Below are 23,817 nucleotides of genomic sequence, written 5' to 3'. Positions count from 1 at the left end.
TGGAGTGAGGGTCCAAAACATCAGCACCACCAGCACCCTAAGGGAGGTACCTTTTCCCTCCTCGGGCCTTCCCTGCTGTGGAGCATAGCTCAAAAGGAAACAGAAATCGCATTATGTGTGGACGTTAATGACGATCAGCCTGCCGCTAGCCCAACCCATGGGGCAGCCCGTTGACTGAAAGTCCTGTTCTCCAAGGGGCTCAAGAGTAACCAGGAAATAGGGGGGTCGGGAGGTGAGTTCCCACCCCAGTTAACTCCCTCATCCGATTAGGCCTCACCAATTTCCCAGCTGATCTAAGAGCTACACAGAAAACCCAGGCCCCATATGCAAGATACCATGTCAAGAATTTTCCCTGGGATCCTAACAGGAAATCATTCACATTTGAGAGCGGGTTCCCCTTCTGCTCCAATGATGCATCTCCGCCCTTGGGCTTAATACAGACACATCCACCTGTATTCCCGGGAAAGATACATTGATTAAGAAAGGCAAAAACCCTAACTCAGAAGCAAGACTGTGTTCAGTCTTCTTTTTCCCTCTTAGCAAGTGGGGCTGTAATTCCAAGTACATGGCATGTGAAGCTGTTAACAGCCAAGTCCCACATTCACATGCGCGTGTTCTGCGGGTTGTAAATAACACACGTGACTGCGCCGGGCACCAAACTGCTCGTTAGCTGCCAACATCAGTTGTTTAATGATCTGAAAAGCAGAAGCTGCCGATTATTGTATGCCTTCTTAAAATGCCATTTAAAACCCACACATGTAATTATTATACCTTTTCATTAAATCTTTGTGATTCTTCCGAAGCTGATGAGCTGTGGCTTCATTCAACCTGTACAACTCAGAATCCTTGGAGGCTGTCATTACATAAATGGGCTAAGAATCCATCTCTCACACCTGGACTCCAGCCTCCAATCTATCACCACTTAGCTGATGGAGTGAACTTCACCAGAGGACACACCCCAGGGCCTCAATCTCCCCCTCTGTTCCTCAGCATTGCAGGATCTCTCCCTCCTACTTGATAGAGCTGATGTGAAAATAAAATAAAACAACCAATGCAGAGGAATGTTCAAAGACACTGTTCAGGTGATGGAGTAAGATCCTATTTTCAGAGGCTTGTGTCTTCAGCCGACCGATTAATGGGAAAAGATATCCCTTAGTAACTACCGGCTTAAGGAAGGAGAATAATCCACTGAGTACCCTCCAAAAATCTATAATCTATGACTAGATTGTTACGCTGAGTACCTCAGTTTATCTCCTCTTACCACTCCTTCCGCAGAGGAAGGGGCTGATCACACCCGATAACCCTCACTGAGCTTCTCCAGATACACATGAAGCTGTAGAAACATCGGCTAGAATTGTATGGCATCCAGAGTATCTAGTCTCTAAACTCTTAAAGCAACAGGAACTGCAAGTCCAGACTACGGCACCTACAGGAATAACTATTTTATATGATGTGTGCATGTGTATTTTTAAGAGTCTTATCCCTCCCTTATAGGGAAAAGCACGCTGCCCATCTATCCCATGGGTTGTAGTGAAACTCCCCAGAAAGGCTTTGAGCTGTTGAGTATGACATCAGTTACAGGTAGAATGTTAATCCAAGACAAGATACGGACGCGGCAGTTGTCATCACTCGCTCCAACTGCCTCCCATGGTCCCTCTGCCCCCAGGTACCTGAGATGGCAAGCACTTTGGCTTCAAGCAACGCCGGCAGTTGGGTTTCAATATCGTTAACTTTCTTCCTCAGGGCACTGCAGAGTCTTTCGCTCATACACACCTAGAGGGAGAGAGACAGCCATGAGTCATCATGTATTTACGTAAAAGTCAGAGGGCAACAGAGCGCCAGACAGATTCCTGAGTTTATAAGTAATAAAGGGAGTGATAAAGAGTAACTGGGGACCTCCCTGGTGGCACAGTGGTTAAGAATCCGCCTGCCAATGCAGGGGACACGGGTTCGAGCCCTGGTCCGGGAAGATCCCACATGCCACGGAGCAACGAAGCCCACAAGCCACAACTACTGAGCCCACAAGCCACAACTACTGAGCCCACATGCCACAACTACTGAAGCCCATGCACCTAGAGCCCGTGCTCCACAACAAGAGAAGCCACCGCAATGAGAAGCCCGCACGCCACAACGAAGAGTAGCCCCCGCTCGCCACAACTAGAGAAAGCCCGCCCGCAGCAATGAAGACCCAACACAGCCATAAATAAATAAATAAATAAATTTATATTTTAAAAAAAGAGTAACCGCAGGACAGTTCTTAAAAAGCAAGCAATGCATAAAGGAAGGAAGGAAGGATGGAAGAAGGGAAGGGAGGGAGGAAGGGCTAAATAAAGCAGGCACTGGCATATTCCCAGCATAGATCCTACAGCTCTCACACACCTGAACACAAAACTGAGATGCACTCACACAACAGAGCACAACCACAAACTAAAATAACTCAAGCCCTCTGCCTGCTCCCTCCCAGGGCCTCTGCATTCTTACTCCTTCCTTTTGAGTGGCTCAGCTTGTCCCTGGTGACTCAGTTCACTCACAGCCCTCAGGGCTCTGCCCTGGGAAGAAGGGCCTTGCTGGCTACCCACAAAAAAACAGCAAGCCCTCGGCCCTCCCTCCCCTTCCACCTGTCCCCTGCTGGATGTTTATCCATAGCGCTCTCTCCAGCTGACACACTGTCTTTCTTCCCTTGTTTTTTTATTGCCTTTCTGGGTAGGATACGTGCTATGGGAGCAGGGATTTTGATCTGTGTCTAGCACGTAGTAGACAGGCAAAAATGGTACACAGATGTTACAATCAAGGGCAGAGCGTTCCTAGTCGACGTTGTCTGATAATACTCGAGGGCAGATACTTGCTGGGACGTCAGATTTGCAAAAAGAGACAAGTAGATCTCAAGGAGGTTTACAGGTTTTATCATTTCACTTCCTACATGTTTCTTGTTTTTTAAAAAAAAAAAAAAATCTTAAATCTCAGTTTCTTTTTCCAGATGTCTTAGGTCATTTTGTATCTGTTCGAAGTTAAACTATCACAATTTTTTTCTTTTATTTAAAGCAGAAACCTCATATTCAATTGCTATCTATACTGAGGTTCATGAGCTACCTAAAAAAAATCTCCAGTGCAACAAAAGCACAGAGCACAGTTGAATAACAATGAACACATATGTGGAGACATTTTGGGGGAAGCCCACAAAGGATGTTACCTAGAAGCATCCCTCTTTCTTGCTAACAACCTTAAATTCCATTCCGACACTAAAATTAACCCAGTTGGGTTCACAGAGCCCAGAGAAAATGTAAAACGTAATCTCCCCAGAAGTTTCCAGATCTTGCTAGATACCATCAACTTGAAATGCTTTGTGTACCGCAGACTGAAATGGAGATTGTTTCTAGAATCAACGCAGACCTCACCCACCCTGCCTAAAATGTGACACCATTTCCCCCATGGCCTTCAACATGTTCTTTTCCATTAAGCAGCTGTAATTTCCCCCATCTCTTTATAAAACTTACTTTCTGTGTGAAGGAGACGGCGTGGAGGCCTCTACCCCAAAGCTCGTACCAGGAGAGCTGGGCAACCATCATCCAAAGCCATTCATCTGGAGACCCCCTCTCAACAGTCCTGAGATTTGTCAGGGTGTGTCAGGACACCCGCCCCGGCACCAAGTCTCACGGGCTCAAGGCCAGGGACGGGCACGGCCCCTCCCATTGGTCTAAGCCTGTCACCAGAAGTCCCAGGACATTTCTGTCAACTCCGTAACACCAGCCACAATTGTTGTGCCTCATCCAAGTACATCCAGTATTTCTGGTTTCAGCTCGCAGTCTCTCTTAATCATAACTGGGTCCATTTCTCTTTTGTTGAGCAATCTGTCACTATTAATATGAAACCACCTCTAAATCTTCTTATTAAATTGCAATGTACATTCTTTCAGGCACGGCTGGATGTAATCTAATATCTACCAACCTCCGGATACCCCATTTATTTCCAATGCTTTCTTCCATCTCATTTATCCCCTAATTACCTTTGGTTTGGGGAACCCGTAAGAGTTGAAAAAATGTAATGAGTGGAAGGCAGGTGCCAGCTCTCTTTGAGGAAGGATTTGAAAGAATATCAGATTACTGTGTCTAATTCACTGAAGAAAGAAAACTGGGCCAAACTGCGACTTTTACCTCAAGGTCACCAGTCCAGAGGGGAGAGAAAGTTGTTGCGTGTGACTGGGCAGTTTTGTTCTAATTCTCTGTAGACTAACATATGTCCCCCCCCATACACACACGCATTCATGTATGTGCACGTGTACACACCCACCTATATACACACACGCGCGCGCGCACGTGTGCCCCAGAAAATCTGCATCTCCTTTCTAATTCCAAATTAAATTGGACCCTGAGGAACTCATTATGAAATGGAGCTTTTAAGTTTACACTTTAAAATCTTAGGCATGCATTCCTTAATTTTATGGAAAAGCAAGGGAATAGTAAGTTTTTGTAAACGTATTAGAGAAAGGGTGCAAACGAAACAAACCACTTCTGGCATCTGAGCCACCGTAGCTGGAGATGATCAACAAATCCCAAGGTCGTGTGCATATGCCTACGGGTGTGTGTACACAATATAAAATGTCATAGAAAGCACACACAGATAAACACCATCTGTGTTACATATTATGCACACCTGCACCCTCACTGCTGGGATAGAGACTCATTTGTGTTACACGCACACAGTAGGGTCTGATGCTCAGTAAACCCAAACCCAAGAGTCCTTCCACATATGAATACTACACAGAAATTAGGACACACCTGATAAATGGCACAGTTTACAGTAGGAAATTCAGGAGGACACTTCCACCACCGCCCCCATCCCGGAAGCTTTGGTCTCGCCTCACCTCCCCACTGGCTCCACCTCGAGGTCACAGTGGCAGCTAGGGCACGAATGCCAGTGGGCGACATCACCGTCACTTATAAGGCAGAAATTCAGGCCTGCTCTCCAGCATCCCCTCCTGCCTCGTATAATAAAACTGGTGGGGCTTCCCTGGTGGCGCAGTGGTTAAGAATCCGCCTGCCGACGCGGGGGACACGGGTTCGAGCCCTGGTCCAGGAAGATCCCACATGCCGCGGAGCAACTAAGCCCACGTGCCACAACTACTGAGCCTGCGCTGGAGAGCCCACGAGCCACAACTACTGAGCCCGCGTGCCACAACTACTGAAGCCCACACGCCTAGAGCCCGTGCTCCACAACAAGAGAAGGCACCGCAATGAGAAGCCCGCGCACTGCAACGAAGAGTAGCCCCCGCTCACTGCAACTAGAGAAAGCCCGCACGCAGCAATGAAGACCCAACACAGCCAAAAATAAAATAAATTAAAAAAAAAAAAAGTTTAAACAAAACTGGTGAACCAAGCCAGTCGTCCTTGATCTGCAGCTGGGCAGGGGGCAAGGTCTCAGCCGCACTCAGCCTAGGAGCCTGAGATAAAGCCCTTTCCCGAGTTCTGCCTGCGGATTCAGGTCCCCGCACGGCCTTGAGTCTCATCCTGCCCTTCCTCTCTGGGTAAGCACCCCTGGGCGGTTCTCTGGTTCTCCAGGAAGGCAGGGCAGGCTTCAAGCATTCCGTGGTTCCAGGGCCCAACGCCGTCCAACTAACCGGCAAGACAGTCCTCACAGGAAGCTCTCCTTCCGTGCAGGGCAGAACTGCCCATCAAACTGCTGCTGTGTGATTTTCAGCAAAATCATTTAATGTTTTTTTCAGAAACGAATTAGACACAAACACTGGGAAAAGGACCAGAGCCGCTGTGGACATTTTTGCCAACAACACATCCCCCATCTCGGCTCAGCTAGGGTTTCCAAGACCCCAGAAGGTCTTCCTGCTCTGTTCCCCGGGGAACCGAGAACAAGAAAAGCTTCCTTCCAGGCCAGCAGACTCTTGTCTGCTTTGCTCTCCGCTCAGAAACCTGTTCTTTTCATATTTCAACTATCTTATAACCGCCCTGGTTCCCAAACCTAACACAAATCGTTAATGATTAAGACCTAGCTCTCAGCCTCACCTCTACCAATAAGTTACAGGGTAATTGATCCTACTTCACAGTTTGGCAATAAGTCAGGTGGGGTCTAAGTATCTCTGCAAGGAAGGGTTTTGTTTTGCAAACTGTGGTTTTCCTAACTAACCAGACACAGACTACTTAAGTGAATTGACCACGTGCTCCCAGGGAATAACAACGAAGGAGGCCTCTATCACTACACAAACCAAGGTCTGAAATGAAGTACAGATAGCAGATAAAATAGGCAAAATGATTTTGAAGTCCATTTAACTTTGAAAAACAAAAGATAATCATCTACTATACCACTTCCCGTCTGTTTGTGAGCAACCTGAACCCTGCCCTTCCCGAAGGAAATGTAATTAACTGCGCAGTTCACTCCCATCCTGGAAGCCTTTCAAGCAAAGGCACTCGACTGCACAGCAGCAATCATCGGAAGATTCCTTCCCCAACACTGCAGCTCCTGCTGAAGCAAAGGCCAAAGCCGTCAGTCCCTAGGGACCACAGTCAGGCCCTCCACCATGGGAGCAGCCCTCGGCCCTGGCTCTCTTGGCTGGCTCATCGCTTGGGCCTGCAGAATGGCTTTGCCAAGTCTGTTATTTTGTCCAGAGCGCAGGTGTTCTGTGACATGAAATTAAGTCAAAAGGAAACTTCAGAGACTTCTTTAGAAAGTGGGCATGGAAAGGTACTTACCTTAGCAGTGATCTCCTTAAGTGACAAGTTGAGGGATTTTATCCCTTCCTGGAGGCTAGAAGAATTAGAAAGAGGACATTGGTCTTCTTGGTAACAGTTCAGTCCCACCCCATGTAGGAACACTGAGAAACAGTGAACCTTGCGTCAGCCTAATGGCTGAAGAAGTACCGTAGCAAAGACAATGCCAAATTGGTTCCATTTGACTGTAAATAATAGGTTACTAAGAAGCAGATTTTTCCCGCCCTAATTATTCTCTACTTAGGCTGGTATTAAAATCTGTTATCGTTTCTATAGTGCACTTCTACTGACAGAATGAACAACCCAGACGTGCTCCTAGCAGCAAAGGATTAAATTCCATTCCTACAACTACCTTCCAAGAAGGATGGTCTACGCAGGGTACTGTTTCACAGGCAGGTAATCCAGGATTATCTATTTGGGTTTACTGTGCAATTCAACCAATATGTTTTCCCCTGCTTCTTTTTTCTCCTTAGCACTATGCATCTTAACATATTTATTTACTCATGGAATTTCTCTCTTCCCCCCTTTGGAATAAGAGCTCCACAATTGCAGCAACTACCCACATCCCCTTGTGTCCGCTCCTGTATCCTCAGTGCTTAAAATAATTCCTGGAGCTTACAGATGGGCGCTCAGTCAACATCCGCGGAGTGAACGAATGAACAAATGAATGAATGAAACTAACACTCAGACTTTATTCCCAGCGTTGTTCTCTAAAGGAGAAGAAGTATACGCGATCATCTATAACATGAGCTAGACGGAAAAGTTACGATAAGGGGAACAGAGACCCAATACTAGAATCAAACTGCTACATTAGAACTGTCACAGGCGGTATATAGTCCCCAAGTGAGCAACAGGACAATAACTTGTGTAGCGATTTAGAAAACTAGGGGATCGACGGGAAAGCTCCCTGGAAGAGGTGGAAAGTGAACTGGGCCTCAAAGGTAAAGGAGGGAGAGGGAAATTTCAGGAAGAGGAATCCAACTGGCCAGAGGTTCACAAGGGTGAATTGCGAGAGATAAAGGTAAAAAGGGGAGGGATGGGGGCAGGGACAGGAACAGGAGGTCTACCTGCATCTGTGATGTTTGCTTATTTATTTATTTAGGAAAATAAGTGGGGAAAATGCTAGTATTTGTTTAATCTCCATGGTAGGTAAATGAGTATCTGTCATATTTTTCAAAGTGTTTGGGATATTTACAACTCAAATAATTTTTAAAGGAATACAAAGGACTATCCATCGTCAGTATTGCATGCCAGGCTAAGGAGTTCTGAGCTTTAGCCCACAGCCAATGGGAAGCCATACCATTTCTGAGCAGGAGAGCAATAGGAAAGAAACGGGGGTTTGTTCTGGAAAAGTAATGGCATTTTGATCAGCGAAATGCTGTACACCTGAAACGAACACACTGTAAATCAACTATACTTCAATTTTAAAAGTAAATTAATTTAAAAAATAATAATGATAGTATCTTATAAAAAGGCTTTCCCAGGCACACACACAGACTGGCTCATGTGTCAATAATTAAGACAAAATTAATGGCAATGTTGTTCCAAGCAACAATGTGAGAAGGGATTCAGAGGAAGAAACACTGAGTGCGACAAACCAGGCAGGCACCTTGAGCAAAATTTGTGAGGTCTAAGGGCTGCACAGAGGACAGAAGTCAACAAGGAAAGGAAAAGCAGTGAGGGCATCTGATCTAGAGCTCTGCACTCATCCATTCCTTCACAAACACATTAACTCTCCCCTTATCTATACGGCACCTTGTAAGTTAGAAACTTGGAGCATGAAGACAAGGCTCTTGCCCTCAACTCCTCAATGCTGCTAGATGGGAGCCCCCCTTCAAAAAAAAAAGTTACAGGTACCAGAAGGGAAGTGGTCACTTAGTTACCCTGTGAGCTGCAAAAGGGGAAGGTCAGGTTTTCTGGGGTCTTGGGGGGTGTCAGGAAAAGCTCCTATGCAGGGGTTGCAAAGTGTCGGAGCTAGGTTGCCAATTTACTGATTGCTGCCGATTTCTTCAACTCTAAGAACTGGTTTTGAATGTCATCACCTCCACCAATCTGTGATTTCTGAGCACAGGCAAGCTCATTTCATTTGCAAATGCCCTGAAACTGGTGCAGGTACATTCTAAGCAAAGTCATCCCCACTTTAGACCTACATTCAGTAGAGGAGGGTGTCCCAGGGAAGCTGAGGTCAGCCCAGATGACAAACCGCAGGGCATGTGGCAGCAGATTTTTCTGAATCCAGGAGTCGCAGTATGACAAAATGTGATCGATGGGAACAGTGGGATCCCGCCCGGAGAATTCTAGACACTGGCTGCATGGAGATTGGGTCTTTTGAAGGGAGGTAGGTCTGAAGGGCAGGCTAACGTCTAGAGCGGGGAGCTGACCAAGACGCTGGAACTGCTGGGGAGAGACGGGCAAAGGATACCCGAGATGGGCCCCTATTGATTCTAGTGGCAGCACCACTCTGTGCTGGTGCTGTCAGGTCTCCAGACTTGGGCAGAAACGCACAGCCTTTGTCAGGCTCATGGGAGTTCATTCAACTAGTACCTTCTCAATAAACGGTTTTCCACAAAATTGATCCTATATTTAATAGTATCTTTTTTTTAATGTGGAATCTAAAAAAAAAAAAAAGATACAAATGAACTTATTTACAAACCAACAACAGACTCACAGACTTAGAAAACAAACTTATGGTTACCAAAGGGGAAAGTTGGGGGAGAGGGATAAATTAGCAATTTGGGATTAACACATAAACACGACTATATATAAAATAGATAAACAGCAAGAACCTACTGTATAGCACAGGGAACTCTACTCAGTATCTTGTAATAACCTATATGGGAAAAGAGTTTGAAACAGAATGTATTGATATATATGTATAACTGAATCGCTTTGCTGTATACCTGAAACTAACACAACATTGTAAATCAGCTATACTTCAATAAAAAATCAATTAATTTAAAATAATAAGAATAATAGCATCTTATAAATAGGCTTTCCCAGCCTCACACATAGAGCCACGTGGAGAAGACGGTCATTTACGAGCCAAAGAGAGACGCCTGGAGCCGATCCTTCCCTCACGGCCTCGGAAGGAGCCAATGCTGCCCACGCTTTGATCTTGGACTTCCAGCCTCCAGAACTGTGTTTAAGCTCCACAGTCTGTGGTACTTCGTCATGGCAGCCCTAGCAAACTAATACATGTGGGATTTTCCATTTTCAATAGTACGGTTAATCACATGTGTTATTAAGATTCTACACACTGGTGCTCCAGGGTCCAAAGAAAAGTATACACTGTGTGGCAGCCACCGGATGACATGAGACAAGATGGCTCTTCTGTTTGCTTCAGACTAATAGATGGTTTCATTTTCAACCCACCCAAGTGGGAGACTGAGAGCCCCTCCAACCATAGAGTGTAAATATTCTTGTCTTATAGTGTAGGCGCTAAAGACTACACAGGTGGCTATAGGAAAGTTGTATGTGAGAATGTCTTTGAGTTTTTAAAAAATGATTATGGGGCCATTGGGTTAGTACAGAAGCTCTCAAATGCCTTAGCTTCAGGTTAGGTGTGCAAAGGGGCTCCCATAAATCCTCCTGCAATATCACAAGAAAAACACTCCCATGGATGTCAAAAATATCAATAATAAAACATTCGATATGGGGAGGGGCAGATTGCTTTCCAGCAATCATTAGAAGGCAAGTGGAATTGAAGTCAGTCATAGTAACTAATCGAAATAGTACAAGCCAAGACTTGGCCGAGGGCCAGAACGAGACATTTATAGGGAAGCATATCAGCCAGACAATTTGGGTTCAATGACTCAGGGTGAGACACAGTTCTGAGGAAGAAAGGTCCAACCAGAGGAGCACCTCTGCTGCTGCCATGCTGGCCCAAGCCATGGACACCCTCCTCTGAAATGCCGCAGTGGCCTCTGAACTGGTCCCTTGCTTTTGCCCTCACCCCTCTACAGTTTATTCTTAAGCCTGTAACCAGAGCGAGACTTCTCAAGCACCTCAGTGCAAATCCCTTCTCTAATGCACCCAGGTAAAGCCACATCCAACGAGGACCAACACGGCCCATCTCCCATCACCTCTCTGACCTCGTCTCCTACGACAACCTCCTTTGCTCGCTCTGCCCGGCCACAGAGGCCTCCTGACGTGCCTCGAATCCACCTTGGCTGGCGCAGACCCCTCTGCCTGGACGCTCGACCGCCCCCCACCTAGACACACACCAGGCCAACTCCCTCCTACCTTTCAGTCCTTACTCTACTCTAACCCCTCAGGGAGCCCAGGCTGACTACTTAAGTGCATCTAAATCCCATCTCCTAGAAGTCCTGCCTACTTTGACTTATCTGTTTTGGATGGTTTCTTTTCATAGACTGTGTACGGGTTGAATTGCGTTAAAGTCCTATGTTAAAGAGCTAACCCCCCATATCTCAGAATGTCACCTTACTTGGAAACAGGGTCACTGCAAACGTAACTAGTTAAGACCAGTTGCTAGGGTGGGTCCCGCGCCCATATGACTGGCGGAGAATCTGGATTCAGAAGCACACGTGGAGGAAAGACAGTGTGAAAAGACACAGGGAGAAGATGGTCATCTACAAGCCAAGGAGAGACTTGGGACAGATCCTTCACTCAAAGCCCTCGCCCACCGTCACCTTGATCTTGGACATCTAACCACAATAAACGTCTGTGTTTAAGCCACCCATCTGCAGTACTTTGTTATGGCAGCGCTAACAAATTAATACAGGCTGGCGAGGGAAGGGAGACACGTGGAGAGCCAGAGGCTGGAAGTAAGGTCCATGGCTGTGCAGAGGGCACCCAGAGGTCTCAGCCTGGAGCCCACCTCCATCCAATGCTAAGTGAGCCCTCACTGCTGATAAACTGCTGAGGCCAGAGGGTCACTCTACAAAATTCAGAGTGACTGTGCTTAGAGCACCTTGCTAATCTTCCTCAAAAGCCTATAGCTGCATTGGGCAACTATTTGGTTACAGAATCCCATGTCCTAGTCCAAGAGTGACTAACTCTTTACACCCTGTTTCTCCAGATGCTGTCACTTAGGGAAGCATAACTCAAAGGCTCATAAGAAACTTGAATCCGTACTCTCTCGCAGTAATACTTTCAACACCTCTCATAGATCCAGGCAGCAGAGGCCTCTGCCTGATCTCCTTAATCCTGGAGTGAAGCATCCCCAGGGTCAAAGATACATACCCACCCAGAGCTGCTCCAGGCAGCCAAGACCAGAAGTGCCTTCCCAAAGAGCTGCGAGCCTGCTTCCCGCCAGGGCCTCTTCTCAAGGCCTTGCTCCCAAGGGTGGACCACACTGCAGTGGTCAAGCACTGGCTACCTGGAAGGTGTGGATAGTTCTTGGACATGCAGGCCAGGGGCCCCGTCACGGTGCGGGACAGACCTCACGATGGGAAGACAAGTCAGGAGTTCCACTGCTCTGGGCCGCGATGTCAGGGGGCCTGGAGGACTCCTCTGTGTTCACGTCCTCAAGAAACCGCCCGTGTGCTCTTCCCCAATTTGTTATGCTTGTTCCCACCCCCGGGAAGCCAGCCACCACCGCCCTCAGCACCAGCCTCGGCCATCAGCATTAAACCCACAGCCAGGATGCCAACCACACACGCACCCCCAAAGACAAGCCTTTGGAGGACGAACCCTATTGCTACTCTTGTCCAACCTCTGATGCAAAAGAATAGTAATGGCACACAGAGAATTCCACTATCACCCCGCTCGCTTTCTACAGAACCTCCTCACCTGCAAAGCGAGGAAGCTGGAGCAGGTGACTTCTGAGAACGTCCCAGTCCTACCATCCAGTATTCCTTTACTGTTCTACCACTCAAGATTCTTCTGCTAATGTTATGTTATTTGTAGACATCTGGAGAATCTAAAAAACACACAGGTCATGTAAAGTACCAGACAACATCAGTGACAGAGGCAGAAATATAGGCCATTTTTACTGTCATTTTTACTAAGCGAGACACGACTGTTTCAGCCCTCAGAACAGAATTGTGCAGAAAGTCTGCTGTCTGCTGGCCACTGCCCGTCCGTCTTCCTGTGGGTGTACACCTGGCCGTGCGCTGAAGTCCCATTTCAGCAAAAAGCTACAGGAGGAGGAATGTCAGTTTCATTTCCAGCCTTCTCCCTGTCCCCTGTCCTCGTCCCCAGTTCCATCCCCTGTGCCTTGTTTACTAAAAATAAGTTTAAGAATGAGAGATTGTTACCGAAGCAAACTAGAAATAACATAAAGGGCAAAATGACAGCTGCCCTGGCATACGCGCTACTTGGGTCTCAAATTAAAGTACATACACGTATACAGGAATCCTTGACATTAACAACGTTGCCAATTATTACTCAGGCCTCTAACCTTCTGTCAGGGGCAAGTGGTTAAGAAAATGACAGCAAAAACGGCTCTAGGAAATGCAGGATTTTATCTGCTTGGCTTTTTCCTTCCTTCGACCCTTCTCTCCTCACAGCTGATAACGTCACATGTCACCAGTGGGGCATAGATGGGGCACAGACAACAAAAAGGCCAAGAACTTCTCCAAGCTTCAGATGATCTCATAAAGGCACGATGGGACACGTAGTCATCAGAAGCAAGCCGTTCTCTGTGGCTGTAAATGCTACCAAGCTGGCCGTCCGAGACATTTACTCTTGGGAAAGGCTGCATGCAGTGGAGAGAGATTTGTACCAAGGGCTGGCACCCCTGTGGACCGTCTTTGTCACCTTGGGTACAGCACGGAATCTCTGTGCAGTTCAGTAGGGGGGACGGGAGCCACACACAGGACAGACCGATTCATGCTCGTCAAACAGCTAGCTAATGTTTTGGGGACCTTGGGCGGAATGAAGTATAGAAACACTTTTTAATAAATCATTTCTACAAATAGCCAAACCTATATTACACTAATAAATATTTCTGAGTAATCTGACAAAAATCAGCCCATGAATTTTTAACTAATATATTGGAGGTTTTCCTCTCTGGCCCAAGCTGGGGAGATAAAATGAAAGAACCAGAGCAAAACTGGCCAGACAAATACTTGCACTTTTAGCCTTTTGATTCTTCCTCTGAATCTGGATCGCATTAGTGACTCATATCCTTACAGAACATTTCTCCGAATTTCAGGGATCCTGGGTCTCAACTTGAACGAGGATACTTCACTCCGCTGCTTTCGAGTCTCTGTGGTAAAGTCCAAATTCTCCAACTGACTCAGCAAACCGACACTGAGATGTCACATGTGATTAGGTCATAAACCCTTTTTAATAAAATACGTCTATGTAGCTCATATAAGCACTCCTAGAAGGGATAGCTGGGAGAGAGAGATTAAACGCAAGGATTTCCAATATTTTAAAAAAGACTTCCTGGGGTCAAGGTGTGACGTGAAGATACAGCAGAGGAAAGAGCCCGAATACTGAATTTGCATAATTTCCTAAATTAGCTGAGAGGAATGAAATAGTGCATACAGGCATGCGCGCGCGCGCGCGCGCACACACACACACACACACACACACACACACACACACACACACGCCCTGGTCCCAGGCCATCTCTTGTCAATTCCCATCTCCACTGAGAAACTCTGCCCAACTTTACAGAGTCACAGCTTGCATCTAAGTCCAGTTCCATCAAGAATCACAGCTTTATTCTGAGCTGATGAATCTGGTATTTGGCTTATCCAAATATTCCAAGTGTTAATTCAACCAGCTCTTTCTCACCTCCTCTCAAACAATTTTATTCCAAACTGAAACTATAATGCATAGGCCAAAACCATTTTGACTTACAGACATTTGTCTGAAATAGCTTTTAGCTGTCCAATAAATAAAAATAACAGGAGACAAAAATAGAGAACAGCCTTATGTTTAGATCATAACTACTCTCCTTTCTACTCCTTCCTCCCAAGTTGTTTAAAGATAACTTTTTACACACAATCAGAAAATAAAACACTGGCCTCTTATTTTCTGAAGACTGGTAACCAAGATGGCACCAGATTTTCAACTACTGTCATAACCCAAATGTATTTTAACATTCAAAAAGATTTCAATTCTTAGGCCTCTAGAGCTTTTCTCCACACAACTCCTGTTGAGTTCAATCCTTCAAACACTACAATTTGATCCAGGGGGAATACGATCCTGCCTCTGGGTTTATTCTGTTAAGCGATCCAAAGGCAACATCAGATTTCCATTTCAACCACTGTCCCCCTAATTCTGCCTACTTCATAACTAATATCCCATCTTTCCCAGGGTTTTTAAAAGAAATGCTTACATTTCCATTTAATCCTAATTTTTTTAAATATATGTTGTTTCTTCTACATTTCTAAACACGTATACTTTCCCTAATTCTGAAGTTTACCCAAAAGGTTTTACTTTCTGCTCTGTGTCCATGGTGATTTTCTGAGTCGTCTTTAATTACCTGCTAAGGACAAGCATATTCACGTAAAGCTGCAGACACAGTTTACACCTTACGTTTCTCTCAGGCTCTTCCGAAATCCGCTCACAAAGCAAAAAAAGACTGCTGATGAACAAAATGAATAGACAGCAAGTAAAAGCATCCACTTGACTAAACAAGTAACTGAATAAGGAATCAAACACCAACACCAGTACCGCTCAAAGAGGAAGCTGAGGAAATCTGCCCAAAAGGATGTACAAAGTAGTTACGACAGTGGCGGCCAGGATAAGCACAGTAACAAAAACGACCCTCACGTATAAGGCACAGGGGCCCCCTGCACGGAGCTAAAGGAAACCTAGAGGTTTTGGTTTTGGGTCCTCCCCAGCAGCACAGGGAAGATCAATCAGCCCTTCAGCAGTTTGGAAAAGATGTGCTAATGACTGACTGAAGTCCAGCCAGCAATGAGCGGGCGTTCCCAACCTGGGGGTATTCGCTACAGTCGCTGGGAAAGGGTCTCTCTGAGCAAAACTGAATTACTTCTGCTGGAAGAGCTTAAACCCTTCAGCTCAAGGTCTGAAAAGCAGTTTACTTTGGTGTATTCCTTTAACATCTGAAAAGTTAAAGCAGGGACTAAAAACATATGACCTGCAGACAGGAAAACACTCTTGGGATATGTCAGGAATAAGAAAGTCTGGTGAAAGGGAATAGAGGATGGCAGAAGACACCCAAACTACACAGAAATTAAGCACAGGACAGTTCTCAAGTTGACAATAATGAAAAATAACAATTGAAATTGACCAGAAGAAAAGCTCTTAAAATAGGCCGCATGCATTCACACAGGCCGAGAGCTAACCCAGAGTCACAGCACTAGGAGAACCAGGTACAGTCATTTCAATCTTTGAGAATCCATGAGGCTCCAGTTGAAAATAATTTATCAGATACCTAAGATATAAAAGAGGAGTGGGGCTTCCCTGGTGGTGCAGTGGTTGAGAGTCTGCCTGCCGATGCAGGGGACATGGGTTCGTGCCCCGGTCCGGGAGGATCCCACATGCCGCGGAGCGGCTGGGCCCGTGAGCCATGGCCGCTGAGCCTGCGCATCCGGAGCCTGTGCTCCACAACGGGAGAGGCCACAACAGTGAGAGGCCCGCGTACCGCAAAGGAAAAAAAAAAAAAAGAGGAGTGAATGAGTCTACATATTACAAGCTTCCCAAATGAACTACCTAAATAATAATAAATGTTGTAAATTCCTTGAAGAAAATAAAGCACAGGGAATTCGTAAAATATTAAAATGCAATATTTAAAAATATATAGCCATTTTTCACCCTCCTTTGGTCTATGTTTGTTTTAAATCTTAATAAATTTACTCCAGCACAAAATAAAGGTTTTTTTAAAATCTGTAACTAAGGTGAGACTCCTGCTTTGAATTCCTCAAACACACCCAACAAAAAACAAAAGTCAGGGTCCTGTTTCTCAGGGTGCGTGGCATCTGGACCCACCCAGATAGGTGGTAGTTTCAAGTCTCTTCCTTCTTTTCCAACCCTTTCCATCTTTTCCAAGTTGTGCCTTGATTAATATTTCCCATTGCCTGTGACAATGACTTTCCAAAGAAAATGGGAGGACACAATGGTGAGTTCCCAATTCTGAACAGCGGCCACAGGGCGATTTCAGCTCCATCCATGTCTAGTGCCTGCTCGTCATAAGCATTAGAAAAGAAAGAACCTGAGCACCGCAGTGGGGATGGTCATGGGCTGCCCAGGGAAGGTTGCAGGGGAACTTACTTGGGGGCTAGGAGGAACAGAATTACTGTTTTTTTTTAAAAGCAGTTTATTTTAACCTATTTCACAAAATCTGAAAGTGCAAAGTGTTCTATTGATAAATGCAGAAGGGACCTCCAGCATCACCTAGTTCACACCTTCATTTATAAGCAAGACTTCCTGTTCCTCTGGCGCTGGCTGGTCCTCTCCTCTGGCAGTTCCTCTTCTGCTCTCCTGTCTCTGGAACTGCTACCCACCTCTCTGACCCAAGCCAGTTGCCTGGTGGTCTCCCGAGGTTGCCCGTGTTTAGAGACCCGTTTGCTCCGATCCCTTTCAGGGGCCACCAGGTGATCCGTGGGGCATAGAGAGAACTCACTGGCCTGGAATAGCAGTGTTCTCTTTTGCTTGGACCCATGACCCATGCTCTGCCCAGCTGCACACCTTTCCATTGCCTTTCCATTGCTTGCATGGGCACTTGGCTCCAAGCCCCACTCTCTCCCAAGCCATCCGTGTTAACCTTTTCTCTCTCTGCCCCATTTCCAAAAGTGGTCAAAGATGTCAGGACACTACTGCTGTGTGAATTTGGACACTCGGCAGCCTCCTCCGCAAAATATACTGCAAAAGGATACAAAATTAATGCACAGAAGTCTCTTGCATTCCTATACACTAATGATGAAAAATCTGAAAGAGAAATTACAGAAACACTCCCATTTACGACTGCAACAAAAAGAATAAAATACGTAGGAATAAACCTACCTAAGGAGAGAAAATACCTGTTTGCAGAAAACTATAAGATACTGATGAAAGAAATTAAAGATGATACAAACAGATGGAGAGATATACCATGCCCTTGGATTGGAAGAATCAACATTGTGAAAATGACTGTACTACCCAAAGCAATCTACAGATTCAATGCAATCCCTATCAAACTACCAATGGCATTTTTCACAGAACTAGAACAAAAAATTGCAAAATTTGTATGGAAACACAAAAGACCCCGAATAGCCAAAGCAATCTTGAGAAAGAAAAACAGAGCTGGAGGAATAAGGCTCTCTGACTTCAGACTATACTACAAAGCTACAGTAATCAAGACAGTATGGTACTGGCACAAGAACAGAAACACAGATCAATGGAACAGGATAGAACACCCAGAGATAAACCCATGCACATATGGTCACCTTATCTTTGATAAAGGAGGCAAGAATATACAATGGAGAAAAGAACCCCTCTTCAATAAGCAGTGCTGGGAAAACTGGACGGTTACATGTAAAAGAATGAAATTAGAACACTCCCTAACACCATACACAAAAATAAACTCAAAATGGATTAAAGACCTAAAGGTAAGGCCAGACACTATTAAACTCTTAAGAGGAAAACATAGGCAGAACACTCTATGACATAAGTCACAGCAAGATCCTTTTGACCCACCTCCTAGAGAAATGGAAATATAAACAAATGGGACCTAATGAAACTTAAAAGCTTTTGCACAGCAAAGAAAACCATAAACAGAACGAAAAGACAACCCTCAGAATGGGAGAAAATATTTGCAAATGAAGCAACAGACAAAGGATTAATCTCCAAAATATACAAGCAGCTCATGCAGCTCAATATCAAATAAACAAACAACCCAATCCAAAATGGGCAGAAGACCTAAATAGACATTTCGCCAAAGGAGATATACAGATTGCCAACAAACACATAAAAGGATGCTCAACATCATTAATCATTAGAGAAATGCATATCAAAACTCCAATTAGGTATCACCTCACATCGGTCAGAATGGCCATCATCAAAAAATCTACAAACAATAAATGCTGGAGCGGGTGTGGAGAAAAGGGAACCCTCTGCACTGTTGGTGGGAATGTAAATTGATAGTCACTATGGAGAACAGTATGGAGGTTCCTTAAAAAACTAAAAATAGAACTACCATATGACCCAGCGATCCCACTACTGGGCATATACCCTGAGAAAACCATAATTCAAAAAGAGTCATGTACCACAGTGTTTATTGCAGCACTATTTACAATAGCCAGGACATGGAAGCAACCTAGGTGTCCATCGACAGATGAATGGATAAAGAAGATGTGGCACATATATACAATGGAATATTACTCAGCCATAAAAAGGAACGAAATTGAGTTATTTGTAGTGAGGTGGACAGACTTAGAATCTGTCATACAGAGTGAAGTAAGTCAGAGAGAGAAAAACAAATACTGTATGCTAACAAATATATATGGAATCTAAAAAAAAAAATGGTTCTGAAGAAACTAGGGGTAGGACAGGAATAAAGACACAGACATAGAGAATGGACTTGAGGACACAGGGAGGGGGAAGGGTAAGCTGGGACCAAGTGAGAGAGTGGCATGGACATATATATACTACCAAATGTAAAATAGATAGCTAGTGGGAAGCAGCCACATAGCACAGGGAGATCAGCTCGGTGCTTTGTGACCACCTAGAGGGGTGGGATAGGGAGGGTGGGAGGGAGAAGCAAGAGGGAGGGGATATGAGGATATAAGTATACGTACAGCTGATTCACTTTTTTATACAGCAGAAACTAACACACCATTGTAAAGCAATTATACTCCAATAAAGATGTTAAAAAATGTATATTGCAAAAACCAATATATTGCCCAATATATCTTACAGGGTTGTGAGCAAAAATGAGCATTTTGTAAACAATGGTGACATTTAAATTAATGTGTTATTATTATTACCAATCAAAATATGAAAGACGACATGATAAATATGAGAGTTGTCCCAAACGCTGAGGATGCCGTCTAATCAAGGAAGCCTTCCTGCAAGAAACGTCAGTCTCACGCTCCTTATATACTCCAAACTCACTGCATTGACTCTCTGGGCAAAGATCTGTCTGCCTCAGGAATTCCTGGGAAAAGCAAAGTATCTGCTTTAAAAATAAAGAGAAGTCAGGATCTCATCTAGCACTTTTAGCAACACAAAGCAGTCCTTCTCCTCCAGATGAGCCCTCACGCTCTCTGTCTCATGGAGCCATTGTTCCTGACAAACCAACCAGGTGAAGAAGGACAAAGGCAGAGAAGGAAGAAAAGCAAAGACCAGAAGCAGAGACTGAAGAACAGAATCACAGCAAGTGGAGAAGCAGCCTGGAGACCGCGGGCATTTCTTCGGAAATCTCTAAATTGTCCCAGTTTGGCACCATCCCCCAGGCGCATCACTGGGACACACACAGCTGTCCCCCTACACACACCCACTGAGAATCCGCCTCGCTCCTCCCGGGTCCCGGAGTCTGTTTTCCAATTCAGGCCTTGCTGTTTCACTGTCTTTTCACTCTAATAAGATACGTATCTGAGGGGAAAGTGGGACGATTGATTTTTTTTCCAGTCAGTTGTGAACTGCTGAATTTCATTATTTTAAATCTCACTTGAAAAGAGCCGTGACATCAGCCTGGCTGCTCATCGTGGGCTGAGGGCAGGTGTCATGGGGAGGCCAGAGCACCTCCAAGAGTCGGCCAGCCTCGCCGGGGGGCCCTGAGCGGTTAAGCAACGGGGACCAGGGAGCAGGCCTGGCTCTCCACCACCACCCTTCCCCAGCTCAGGTGCGCCCACCGAGGTCCGGCCAGCCTGGCCGTAACCAGGGCTTCAGTTTGTTTTGCAGTTTGTGCCAACAGCTTGTAAAAAGATGTGACATGTTTCTTCCAAATGTACAACGAGAGACAATCCATCCATGAGCTGCCACAACACATTTCAGGCAAAGCATGAAAAATTCCAGGAGCTGAGGAATGAACTCAACCACAGACTAATACAAACCAGCCAAGCGTCTCTGAAGAATGTTGGAAAGTAGCGTCCGCAGCCCTCACTCAGCTCTGTCGTTGCTACTCTGATTACTCCTACCTGGCTTTACGGTCAGCCAGGGTCACAGCTGGCCCTGTCCCCACTGATGTTCAAGGCACTCAGACCAACAAGAGGGGCAGAGATGATGGCCCTCGAGGCAGATGAGCTGCAAATCACGACCCTCCTCCACTTACAGAAATAAACAGACGGACACTCACACCCCGAATGCAGGCACGCCGTCCAGGAAAACCGCAGAAACAGTCACCTCCTTCCTCCCTGTGTCCCCATCCTTCCCCTCCCCTACCCCACACCCCAATCCCACTACAGAGAGGGGGAAGGATGGGTTTCCGTAGGGGAGGATCAGGTTCACTAGAGAAACCCGTCCTTCTAGACCTCTCCCATCAGAGGAAGACTTGCAGGAGCAAACAAGGAGTTTGTTCTAAAGCTGAGGGATTGGAATCCCAGGGATGAAGGCAAGTCCAACTAACGTACAACATACATCTTTTGAGTGGCTTCTGTCTTTCACGCGTCCCTGCCCTGTAAGCTTCCATACTGCAGAGTTCCTGATACCCAGGTACTTAAGAAAGTTTCCTCTTATTCACTGGAAGACAACCATTCTCTCAGGCTCTATCAAAAGGCAGCTCTGATGTCTGGGAAGGCAGCTCTTTCATTCCATCCCGCTAAGACATTTGATCCAAAACACAGATGTCAGAAAATTCAACCTGCTGCTTTGATTTCTATTAAAATATCCAAATAAAAAGCCATCGGTTCTCCGGTCCCCAGCAGGTGCCCTTCTACTTCCAGTCCTTCTTGAACAGCAGCGGCCCAAGGATTCCCCACAAGCTACAGTCAGAAAGGAAGGTGCCCACAAAAGCAGTCTCCACCAGTGAGTCACTCACAAACGCCAAGTGCCCTTAGGAAGCTCCTTCTCAAGCGCAACGTGTGGCTTATCCAGGGAAAGCAGCATAGCCTCCCCGTGGAACTTGAACACTGTGGAATCAGTCAGAATCAGCTCCTCCCCAGACAGCACCATGAGTTTCTAGCTGGCCTCTCTTCATAAGACCAAGATTTTCCTATTTCACAGTTTGTCTGGATCTCTTCATCTGGCCTGAGAAGAAACTACAGTTGACCCTTGAACAACACAGGTCTGAACTGCAAGAATCCACTTATACGCGGATATTTTTCAATAGTGAATACTACACGGTCAGTGGTTGGTTGAATTCCGGTATGCAAAGGCACCACGGATCCAGAGCGCCAGCTCTGAATTACACGGGGATTAATCCCCACATTATTCAGGGGTCCACTGTACTCTCACAACAAACAAAGACAGCTTTTGATGCAGATAAGATGCGTTCTTCTAGCTGGGGCACCTACGGGATATCGTTCTGAAAGAAAACCAATTCCTCATCGCAAAAACTATGATACAATTAGTTAAGATACTAGGCCAAGCAATCTCTGATCTGTTGGCCAATAAAACCACATCGGCTGCTTTCAAATGCTCCATTTCTAGGAGTGAGTACCACGGCCTGTCAGCTTGGCAAAAGCGTGCCTTCCTTCTTATGGAAAGCACACATAACAATGATGGTTTTTCCATTTGATATCTATGGCGAGGAACAGCACGATGCCTCCCTCCTCCAGGTGGAAGAGAGGAAGCTGACCAGACAAAACCTGCACCTGGGAGGTGCCCCCTGCACCACCAAGTAAATAAAGGAGATGCCAAGGGTCAGCTCCTGCAGGGTCCCCCAGATGACGAGAATGCCTCAGGGTGGTCCCTCTCCAGCAACATGAAACCCCACTCAGTGCTGGCGGTGCTCTCACAGCGAGGGTCCTCAGCACAGGTGGGAGGTCACACTATGAACTAGCCATTGAATTGCCCGTGTTGCTTTTTGTTTGCAGTCACTCTGGGACTTTCCCTCCCACCCTTGCCACGCAACCGTTAGTCCTTCTATTCCTAAGACTCCCCCCTACACTGAGCCCTCGTGGGTTCAGGTCACTGAGATGCCCAGGTGTTCCTGCAGGCAGATCAGCACAAAAAGTGAGAGCCTGGGGCTTCCCTGGTGGCGCAGTGGTTGAGAGTCCGCCTGCCAATGCAGGGGACACGGGTTCGTGCCCCGGTCCGGGAAGATCCCACATGCCGCGGAGCGGCTGGGCCCGTGAGCCATGGCCGCTGAGCCTGTGCGTCCGGAGACTGTGCTCCACAGCAGGAGAGGTCACAGCAGTGAGAGGCCCACGTACCGCAAAAAAAAAAAAGTGAGAGCCTGCTCCTGACCTGAGCTCTGTAACCTTCTGTGGGCACAGGTGGATTCGGGGATGATGGGTCCTCCCCGAGGAGCCCCCAGACGGCACTGCAGCACGTTCAAGAGCCATCCTTACATCGGATTTCCCTAACAGCGTCATAGAATCAGATTGCCACAAACCTTGAAAGGTCTTTCAAGGTCTGTTCAGTTGATTAGAGCACTGGATGACTCGGCAAAAGTCACACCTTTATTTCGGTCTGCATCTCATCCTGGTGAAAAGGCAGGCTGGAGCACATGGGCAGAATAACAGACTAGAAATGGTAAGATCTGAGTTCAGGGGCCCAGCTCCATCAGCTACCACACTCTGGAGCTCTCTGTTTTAGGCTGAGAGACCTCTAAGTGGAAACGATCTAAGTTAGGTCTCTTACTCGCTGCATCCCCAGGAAATTTTCTGAGTTCTTATTTCCTCAACTGTTAAATGAGAATAACGAGGACAGCCTGCCCACCACGCCGGGCTGCTCTGCCTGCCATGAGTCAGCAAGTGAGAAAGCAGGCGCCCTGCCTCCTGTGTGTCTCTGTATGGGGACAGGGCACACCTGCAGGGACGCTGCCCGGGAGTTCAGCTCAAAACACAGAGGCTTTGTGAAATACTGCAGTGGGCTCTAAGCTAAGCACGTCCTCCCTCTTCCCCTCGAAGTGCTTGTGAGAGATATGAGAGGAGTGAGACTAACCTCTGCGCTGTTCAAAGCAAAAGGAGAAATAAGTAGGACACATCTGGATGGCGGGACCAAAAAAGGCTCACTTTAAGCTTCATGTGTAAATGTGTGCTTTTATACACATAAAAATAAATGCACATGTGTATTTCATCTTGTATATTACACACACTCCATATATACATCTGTCTAATATAATGCATACGTCACA

General features: G+C 46.2%; 1 protein-coding gene across 1 annotated transcript in view; it reads right to left on the bottom strand.

The window, feature by feature from the left end:
• DISC1 (DISC1 scaffold protein) overlaps positions 1-23,817 on the bottom strand; it is a 355,475-nt gene that overhangs the window by 206,157 nt on the left and 125,501 nt on the right. Inside the window, exons 7-8 of the mRNA XM_029245025.1 lie at positions 6,699-6,753; positions 1,671-1,773 (exon numbers count right to left, since the gene is read on the bottom strand). Coding sequence (XP_029100858.1) covers positions 1,671-1,773; positions 6,699-6,753 — 158 coding nt within the window. The remainder of the gene's footprint in view (positions 1-1,670; positions 1,774-6,698; positions 6,754-23,817) is intronic.

This window comes from Monodon monoceros, unplaced genomic scaffold (genome assembly GCF_005190385.1).
Source record: "Monodon monoceros isolate NGI ecotype Baffin Bay Population unplaced genomic scaffold, NGI_Narwhal_1 Super_Scaffold_4, whole genome shotgun sequence".
NCBI classification, from domain to species: domain Eukaryota; kingdom Metazoa; phylum Chordata; class Mammalia; order Artiodactyla; family Monodontidae; genus Monodon; species Monodon monoceros.
The sequence above is the reverse complement of the archived record's forward strand: the minus strand, read 5'-3'. Positions and strand labels throughout refer to the sequence as shown.